This window comes from Xenopus laevis, chromosome 8S (assembly GCF_017654675.1).
Source record: "Xenopus laevis strain J_2021 chromosome 8S, Xenopus_laevis_v10.1, whole genome shotgun sequence".
NCBI classification, from domain to species: Eukaryota; Metazoa; Chordata; class Amphibia; order Anura; family Pipidae; genus Xenopus; species Xenopus laevis.
Window position 1 is genome coordinate 93466669 of NC_054386.1, and position 10331 is coordinate 93476999.

The window sequence follows — 10331 nt, forward strand, 5'->3', positions numbered from 1 at the left end:
GATTTTACTATTGAGTGCTGTTCTTATATCTACCAGGCAGCTGTTATCTTGTGTTAGGGAACTGCTATCTGGTTACCTTCCCATTGTTCTTTTGTTTGGCTGCTGGGGGGAAAGGGATGGGGTGATATCACTCCAACTTGCAGTACAGCAGTAAAGAGTGATTGAAGTTTATCAGAGCACAAGTCACATGACTTGGGGCAGCTGGGAAATTGACAATATGTCTAGCCCCATGTCAGATTTCAAAATTGAATATAAAAAAATCTGTTTGCTCTTTTGAGAAATGGATTTCAGTGCAGAATTCTGCTGGAGCAGCACTATTAACTGATTCATTTTGAAAAACATTTTTTTTCCCATGACAGTATCCTTTTAACGGTAAAATAACATAACAGCAGATTCTATCAGTAGTTTACTGGAACTCCAGCCGACATGGGTCCCGTAGCCATCCCAGTCCATCGCAGAAAAGTCTCCACACTGTCTAGGGTTCCCCTCGGGGATGTATCCTCCTCCAATGCAGTTCTGAATAAATAAATGACATATTAATATCCCAAGGATCCTAGTGAGCTTAAGATGATATTACACTTGACTTGTCAAGATAGGTCACCCAAAGCCTGATAATGTCACCTATTGTTAGTCATGTCTAATTTGAGGCCAGAAATTTAAAATATCCCAGTTTCAGATAAAAAATGTCAAAGCTTAGTTTAGCAGCTACTGTGGGGCGGCAGATTTTAGCCCAGTCTCTAGTACTCTGAGATAAATGCAGTAAATACTTACCACTTCTGCATTGCAGCCAGACATTTTTACCCCAGAACACAAAGCCAGGGCAGCTTTCTCATGGTTCAATGCACGGAACTGGATAAAGCCAGGAATTAGTTCATCTAAGGGGAAAATGAAAAAATGAATGAGGATGAAATAAGGATCACAGGGTTAATAGTAATCTGCACTGCAACCTGTCTGAATCAGAGTTGCAAAGGGGCTTTTTAAAAGTGTTGACCGTAACCTCAATTGAAAATGTTCAACTCATGTTCAACTCGTTTTCAGGCCAATAACCACAAACATGGAGTAGGTGGCTCTTATTCCAATGAATGAAAGGTTATTCTTCTGTCCACAAAAATAACCCAGCAAAGAAAATGCCTACAGCCTTGAAGGAGAACTAAACCCTTTCCCCCCTCCACCCCCTTCACTGTGGTTCCAGTACCCCCCTCCAAACGTCCTCACTGCAGCATCTGCTCCTTTTAATTCTCCCTATATCTTGACATGCTAGAAATCTGCAGAGTTTAGGTGGACCATTTTCTGTAAGTCTTCTGATCCTCTTCTGTAGTAGAAACTTATTCAAAACACAGCTTCAACTGTGCATGCTCCTCTAAGATCTGTGTCACCACTCTAACAGAAGTGGATCAGAGACAGACAGAAGAATGGTGCCTTTGAACCCGCTGCGCAACAGACAGATGCTGAGGGCAGGGAACTTGGAGGGGGCCAATGGAGCAGGCAGTGGAGGGGGTTAAGGGTTTAGTTCACCTTTAAGATACAAACTATATGACATCTGAACATCTAATTTACTTGAACACAGTACCAGTACAAAGATAATAAAGCTCGTATGAACAATTGAGATGAATTCTAAAAAGCTATAATTATATAATGACATGATGCCTTTAAGAGGCGATTTTTTTTCTATTAATATAGGTCTGTGATGCTAGGAAATACACAGAAATGTTAAACTTGATGGACAGTTGGCTTTTAACACCCAAATTATTTAATTCCAATGGGAAATGTTGTGATTTTTGCACTTGTCACAAAGGACAGCCTTCCATGCAAGCCAGGGAATATATGGCAACCAATGTAAGAACGATGAACGTCTAGCGTTCCTTTCTATCTAAGGTCCATGCTGTATAATACAATAGTAATAAAGACCTACAGAAATTGTTTCCTCTTACTTCTTCCGTTTGGTGAGTATAAGTGTGATGTCTGCTCAGGATTTCCAAGGTCATAAATAATAGGTATGGCTGGTCCATTGTCTTTTGGGCAGCTTCCAACATTGTATTTCACTGGGTATTTCTAGAAGAGAAGGACATTTCTTTAAATATAGATTTAAAAATGTCATCAGGCCTCACTGTTACTGCTTTATTTGTTTCTTAAAAGTGGTTGTCATCCTATACAACCACCTTTTAGTGCTTTGTAGCTTGTGAATCATGTTACCGGCACCCCGTTTATTCTCTGGAACCCCAGTACTATACGGAAAGGTACTTTCTCACCTTATTGATAAAAGGAAGCTCAAGCTGTTCCAGCACCCCATAAATATAAAGAATGGGGCTACTGGTGAGTAAATCTGTCCAGTTTTGTGTCACCAACTTTTTAGAGCCAAAATACATTGGGGTCAAAGAGCATTTTTGCAGAGCAACTTTTTCAGCGTAACATACAATGAGCTCTATGAGCGTTTTTTTTTTCATGGTGACTTTTCCTGTGCAACATACATGGAATTTGATGGGTTACCAACCCTGAGGAGCAATTAGACACATAGGCAATGATACATCTCCTTTCATGTTGGACACTGAAAATAAAACCCTAAAACAAGCAGGGACTCTACTATCAACCCCACCATATAACTGCACTGTAGAACCTGTATCACATGCTTTACAAGAACACAAGCCTATTAGGCTGCATCTGACCAGTTGCAAACACTGTGTAGTAGAGATACAAACTGTGCCAACTACTAATAGGCTGTCCATATACAAGGTAATAAAAGTTCTAATATTTTACAAAAGCAATCACATATTGTGTTTATTGTGATCTGATGGGACAATGGTTGGACAACAGAGAATGGCCAAGTGGCCTTGTTATATTACTTTGTATATTGTAGTGTAATATTTAATATAATATATAAATTTAAATATTGTAATGTAATATATAATATAATATGTCAACTTACATAGGGTTAGATCAGTGTTTCAACTTACTGTATACAAATGGAAGAGGTTCTCTCCTTCATCCTTTAGAAAGTCGTTGTCTGTTCGATATCTTAAATAAGAAGAGCTCTTCCAAAGCTTCAGAGGTGTATTGTTCGGCACATGCCACACAGCCACATTTTTAGCTTTGATGTCATAATATCCAGGGTTCTAAAATCATAAATGCAAAAAACTGTCGAGCCAGAACAAATAATAAGACAATGTAGGGGTCATTTACCACAGGGACAACATTGTTGAAAGTGCAAACAATGTGCCAGATTTAATTCAGTGAGAAAAAGGTTTATAACGTGAAAACACATGGACGAGATTCAATTTGAGATGCAATTCAAAGCAGAAAAATTGATCTCACTGTTTATCACGTGAAAACTCTGTTGAGGTCTATGGGAAACAACTGGAACTGAATTGAATCTCGTCCATGGTGCAGATTCACTAAAGGGCGAAGTGGCCTATGCAAGCGAAAATTCACCAGAAAACTCATCCGCAGGGACATCGCTAAGGTGTAGGCGATAATTCGTTAGTGAACGGGACCGTCGCTAGCGTTAATTCACACTTTGTTGCCAGGCGAGTTTTCAGTTTGGCAAACGGACGTTACTTGGCAAATTCAGCAAAGTGCGAATTTTGCTGAACGTTACCTCTTTCGCCAGAGTTGACTTTGCCACCTCAGACCAGGCGAACGGCTAAAATTAAGGTAGATCTTCTTCAATTTTATTTCACTTACATCGTTATAGTTGTAAAAACGCTGGCGACTTGACCTTATTTTGAGCTGGATTGCCTGCAAAAGTCCTAACTATTAAACTTTTTTGGGTTAACATTTTTCCCCAGACATTTGAGGGCATGGAACATTCATTTTAGGGTTGGGCTCATGTTTAGGGCATTATAGGATCTCTTTTGTCTTTATTAAGGTTCCTTGGATATTTGTAATAATAAGTGGCCACTTCAAGCATTTGCACCAACATCTCTAATAAAGACGTCCATACAACTTTAATGTACCCGCCGTATTCAATTTAACCAAAGCGCAAGAGGACTAACGAAGTTTCGATAGGCAGAATCGATCGCTAGTGTAATTTTGCTTTTAAATGCTCACACTACCGAAGTAACGCTAGCGAAAAGTCACCAGCATTTGGGACCCAGGATGCAACTTTGCATTTTTGTGAATTAGTGTTGTGGTAACGAATTTTCATCTGGAGAAGTGGTGCGAAGACTTCGCTGGCGACAATTCACCCTTAAGTGAATCTGCCCCCAAGAGTTTTCACGTGATAAACCATGAGATAATTTTTTCTCACTGAATCTGGCCCAATGACTGCAATCTGCCATCTATGTGGACTAATATATTTAGAGCTACCTCAATTTGTGCTCATCTTGCTAAATTTGGGAAGCAATATTCCTTACCTTGTAGTCATCACTAGTTGCTCCTTCCGGCAGTCCAAATGTGGCATAATTTGCCCAATTGCCCTCTCCTGCAGGGTTGTTTGCATTGTTGCCTGTTTGACTGCTCCAGCGATCTCCGGATGTGCACTTGCCTTGTATGTAGTTCTCATGAATGCTGGCCACCAACGTCCAACCCCCTCCGTTTGTGCTCATGTCACAGAATGTTTGATAGATCATTCCATTCTTAGTGCTCAATGTATAAATGCCATCTGGATCACAAATATAATGGCTGCTTTAATTCTAGAGGGTTTTAATCCTGAAGAGGAGACTGTGGAGATGGCAGAGAATTCCTGCTCGACCTTATGTATATAATGTTTTGGCCACGCTCCTACTACTACTTCATACTTCTATAGCACTTCCCAGGTCATGTGCTTTACACAGATCAGCACCAAGGGTGTAACTACAGAGGAAGCAGACCCTGTGGCTGCAGGGGGGCCCCAGGAGGTATAGGGGCCCCACAAGGTCCTGATTCATATACAATTTAAATAAATATTGGTAAAACAGGTCAACCTCTAGACCAGTGATCCCCAACCAGTAGCTTGTGAGTAACATGTTACTCTACGACCCCTTGGATGTTGCTCTCAGTGGCCTCAAAGCAGGTGCTTATTTTTGAATTCCAGACTTGGAGGCAAGTTGTGGTTTCATAAAAACCAGGTGTACTGCCAAACAGAGCCTCAATGTATGTTGACAATCCACATAGGGGCTACAAAATGACCAATCACAGCTCTTATTTGGCACCCCAGGAACATTTTTCATGCTTGTGTTGCTCCCCAACTCCTTTTACTTCTGAATGTTGCTCACGGGTTCTAAAGGTTGGGGATCCCTGCTCTAGACTGATCAGCCCCTTGCACATACTTACCTTGAGCATTGTTGTCATACAGCTTGATCTCCTTACAGCTTCCATATGTATAGCCAGGGGTACTTGGAGGCCTAAACTGATCCTCAATATGATTTTCATCCCAGCAAGCCAAAATGTTCATAATTCTTTTCTTCTTCTCAGATAATGTGACATTTTCTAAAAGGTTGCCAAGTAAATTGTTTTTAATAATTACTTGATTGATTACGGACAAAATAATAATGCAAGTATAAAAAGCTTTAAACCAAGTACTAGTAGTCTGTATTGACCAACTGTCATAATTACTACAATTACTCTTATCTATTTACTCACATCTCTCTAAATTCCTCCATCCACTGCTGGAGAGGTTTTTTGTTTTTTTTCTCTTTTAAAAGAATAGATTTTAATGCAGGAATATGTAAGAGGAAATCTATTAACTGAAAACGGTTTCCCTGTGACCGAATCCCTTGATCATATATTTCTGTTAAAGTGTAAATGAATATATTTTTAATATAAAACATCTTACCACATAATCCATCACCTTCCGAAGAGTCTTTTACAAGGACAAGTAGTAACAATAAATGCAGGAGCATTGTAGCCGAATCTGAAAAAAACGCAATACATTTACTACAAATATTTTTCGAAAGGCAGAACTGGCCGAACCAAGTTAGGATTAATGATCTATCCCGTCTTGCTTTGGCCAGAAATTTGCAAAACTGTTGAGAAATGTGCGAAACAGTGGAAAAAAATGGGAAACGCAGCAAACGCGCTTTTGTTTTTGTGGCCGTGCCCTTTTTGACGCGACTGCGCCTTTTTATGCCGCCACTCCCTTTTTGCGCGACCGCAACAAATCTGACAGTTTAAAGCTAGAAATGCATATACATTTAAAATATAGATTTAAAGACTTAATTCATTTCCATGGTTATGTAGAAACAAACTGCCTAACTCAGGCAGCAAATTCAAGGGTCTAGCAACAAGTGCCTGTACTCCAAGATTGAGAACAGGGGGGCTGCAGCTATTTTGAAACAGGAAAATTCAGTGTGTAACGTTCAAAAAAAGCCAAATTGTGGAGTTTTGTTTGTGCACTTTGTATACTGCTTTGTGCATTGTAAATGACCCCTATAGTTGCTCACAATGTTGTATTATCAGCTAATACTGTAAGTGCAAGGTCAGTTAGATACTAAAGGACATAAGCACCCTGGTATTTGGGTTCCAAACTGTGCACTCGGTTTCACCAGCCTTACTAACAAATTATTTTGCCGGTTAAAAAAGGAAAAAATGTTACAAAAAAAACCCCAAACCTGATAAAATCTACAAGTTGTTAATAATAAAAGAATATACAGTATATATATATATATATATATATATATATATATATATATATATAACTTTTCAAGATGGACCAGCACTCCAGTTTGTTCAATCAAACGTGAATATTTATTTGAATAGTCACTCTCGTGTCCAACGTTTCGGCCCACATCTGGGCCTTTATCAAGGATAAAGGCCCAGATGTGGGCCGAAACGTTGGACACGAGAGTGACTATTCAAATAAATATTCACGTTTGATTGAACAAACTGGAGTGCTGGTCCATCTTGAAAAGTTGCATAATACCGTTTGACAGGGCACCCACTACGAACTGAGAGGGTTAAAGTGCAGGTACTTTCTGAACTTATATATATATATATATATATATATATATATATATATATATATATATATATATACTGTATATACACACAAAGTTAGATTTGGGAAATGTAAAGGAAATCTCTATTCAAATAATGAAAGAGAATTTAATTGTAAGTATATTTCCAGTATGCAGTAGTTACCAATAACCATAACTGTATTTCCCAAAAACCATGACTGTATCTAATTCAATACTTTTTTTTATTTTTTATTATGCTAATTGTACTGTTAATATTGCTCCCTAATTATTTGTACATAATCTACTACAAATGACATTGCATTTTATGACACATTGTACTATATTGAATATTTTATATATATACATTGCATTTGTTGCTTCTTGCACTACTGATTGGATGCTAAACAACATTTTGTTACCCTGTATTTATACATGTGTGTAATGACAATAAAGTTGAATCTAATCTAATCTAAATAGTTAATGTAATTTAAAAAAAAGACAAAGTCCATCAAGTTCAATCCCTCCAAATGAAAACCCAGCATCCATCCACACACCCCTCCCTACTTTTAATTAAATTCTATATACCCATATCTATACTAACTATAGAGTTTAGTATCACAATAGCCTTTGATATTATGTCTGTCCAAGAAATCATCCAAATCCCTTTTAGGGGCTGATTTATCAAGGGTCGAATTTAGGGGCCGATTCACAAAGGGTCGAATATCGAGGGTTAATTAACCCTCGATATTCAACTGGGAATTAGGGTTAATTAATTAACCCTCGATATTCGAAGTCGAAGGATTTTAGCGCAAATAGTGCGATCGAACGATCGAAGGATTATTCCTTCGATCGAATGATTAAATCCTTCGAATCGACCTTCCCCATAGGCTAACATTGAGTTCGGTAGCTTTTAGATGGCGAACTAGGGGGTCGAAGTTTTTTCTTAAAGAGACAGTACTTCGACTATCGAATGGTCGAATAGTCGAACGATTTTTAGTTCGAATCCTTCGATTCAAAGTCGTAGTCGAAGGTTGTAGTAGCAGATTCGATGGTCAAAGTAGCCCAAAAAACACTTCGAAATTCGACGTTTTTTTACTTCGAATCCTTCACTCGAAGTTAGTGAATCGGCCCCTTAGACTTCATGGGAGTTTTTTAAAAACTCCCATAAACTCCCATGAACTCGAAATTCGACCAAAATTTGACCAACTGCAATTTATGAAAAAATTCAAACTCGGGCGAATAAAATCTACTCGCAAACTCAGATAGCTCATAGTACAAGTTGATCCAGGGACTGGTCAGATTGCCATTTTGGAGTCAGGAAGGAATTTTTCACCCTCTGAAGCAAAGTGGAGAGGCTTCAAATGGGGTTTTTGCCTTCCTCTGGATCAACTGACAGTTAGGCAGGTTATATATAGACATAAAGGTTGAAGTTGATGGGCGTGTGTCTTTTTTCAACCTAACTTACTAGAATTAGTAAGTAGTAGTAGTATGCAAAATCAGCATCACATCATCACCCGGCAGTGCATTCCACAACCTCACTGTCCTGACTGTGAAGAACCCCCTACGTTGCTTCAAATGAAAGTTCTTTTCTTCTAGTCTGAAGGGGAGGCCTCTGGTGATTCAGATTTATCAAGGGTCGAATTTCGAAGTAGAAAATACTTCGACCATCTAATTGAAATACTTCAAATATCGAAGTCGAAGTATTTGTCAGCAAAATTGGCCATCCTGCGATCGAAGGAAAATTTGATCTAACGATTTTAGCGTACGATGGAACGATTTTACTTCGATGTGCAAAGACTTAGAAAATGGTTGTAGAAGGTCCCCATAGGCTAACATAGCACTTCGGCAGGTTTAATTTGGCGAAGTATTGAAGTCGAAGTTTTTTTTAAAGAGACAGTACTTCGATTATCGAATGGTCGAATATTCAAACGATTTTTACTTCTAATCGAAGTCAAAGTAAATTCGAAGTCGTAGTATCCTATTCGATGTTCGAAGTATCCAAAAAAATTACTTTGAATTTCGAATTTTTTTACTTTCCCTCGAATTCACTTCGACCCTTGATAAATCTGCCCCTAGGAGTCAGAACTGGCAGTGGCGAGAATATAAATAGCCCACTAGATACTGCTTTCAATAGCAATTTAAACATATACCATTTTACTTTCATTGAAATAAATGAAAAAACGAACAGTTTGCAGCTGGAAACCCATTTAAATGCAGAACACACCTAGACATGCTCTGCTAGCCCAGTGGTAACTTAAAGGGGAACTAACACAAAAATGAATTGAATATAAGCTTCCTCATACTGAAATAAGAAGCTTTCTAAATACAATCAGATAAATATTCTTTACTGTTTCTAAAATATCAAGTTTATCTTCACTATTCCTCTCTCAGCATCTGTTTCTCTTCATTCTCTCTTCATGCAGCAGTTGGGTGTCAGATATTCATTAGATCCAATATATCTTATAGGGGGGCTCCTTTTGCCTAGAAGATGTATTAGAGCTCACTCTATTAAAATCACCAGACATCATGTCTCTCTACATGCAGGATTTGTGCAAAAGGCAGTTATTTTGTTAGATTTTGTTTGTACTGGAATCAGTTATTTGAGTGAGCTCTAATACATCTGCTAGGAAAGGAGCCCCCCTATAAGATATATTGGATCTAACTGTCAATGAATATCTGACACCCAACTGCTGCATGAAGAGAGAATGAAGAGAGACAAATGCTGAGAGAGGGAAAGTGAAGATAAACTTGATTATTTCAGAAATGATGCAGAATATTAAATTGATTGTATTCAGAAAGTTTCTTATTTCAGTATGATGAAAGCTATATTAAAGTTTTATTTTTGCGATAGTTCCCCTTTAACTCCTGTTTAGCCCACACTGGTAGCAAGTTAGACAATACTTACCTACAGGAAACCAACTATTGTGTTTAACTCCACTTGCAGGTCGTCTGTTTAATCATGCAGTATGGGAGCAGTAGTCCTCGGAAGGTCCCAGCGGTTCCACTTACACTGTCTGCTTGGGTGCAACTAATAAAACACCACCGTCTATCACGCTGCAAAACTTTTCAAAAAAATGATTGAATTTCATTGTTAGAATATATACTTTTGCCCCTTAAATTCTTCCTCTGCAGTTGTATACAACAAATCAAATAGACTTGACAGGAAAAATAAATGATATAGATAAGACCAACTCCTCAGCCAATTACAACACAGCGCTGGATAAACTTGCCTTTAATGAATCATGACTTTTTGAAGTATTTCCCACTTACTCCTTCCCCACTCCCAGTCCTGTTCTGGTGGGCTGTTATCAGTAATGCATTCACAAATACTTTTTTGACACTTTCAGATAAACACTTTGGAAAGTGCATGAGATTTGTATCACTTCTCCCCTCTGCCACTAGTGAGTAATAGGAGAGAAGGCTACTTGGGTCACAAATGTTCGAGGATTAAATGAGAGTGGT

The 10331-nt window shown here is 38.4% G+C and overlaps 1 protein-coding gene across 1 annotated transcript; it reads right to left on the reverse strand.

The window, feature by feature from the left end:
- Nucleotides 1-326: 326 nt before the first annotated feature.
- On the reverse strand, nt 327-9987 carry LOC108705648 (intelectin-1-like). Its single transcript, XM_041574410.1, has 8 exons — nt 9775-9987; nt 5750-5827; nt 5248-5403; nt 4350-4597; nt 2952-3110; nt 1932-2052; nt 772-875; nt 327-516 (listed from the first exon to the last, which is right to left on the reverse strand). Exons 2-8 carry the CDS (start codon nt 5814-5816, stop codon nt 367-369), a joined length of 1005 nt encoding a protein of 334 aa, XP_041430344.1. The 5' UTR covers nt 5817-5827; nt 9775-9987; the 3' UTR covers nt 327-366.
- Nucleotides 9988-10331: the final 344 nt, after the last annotated feature.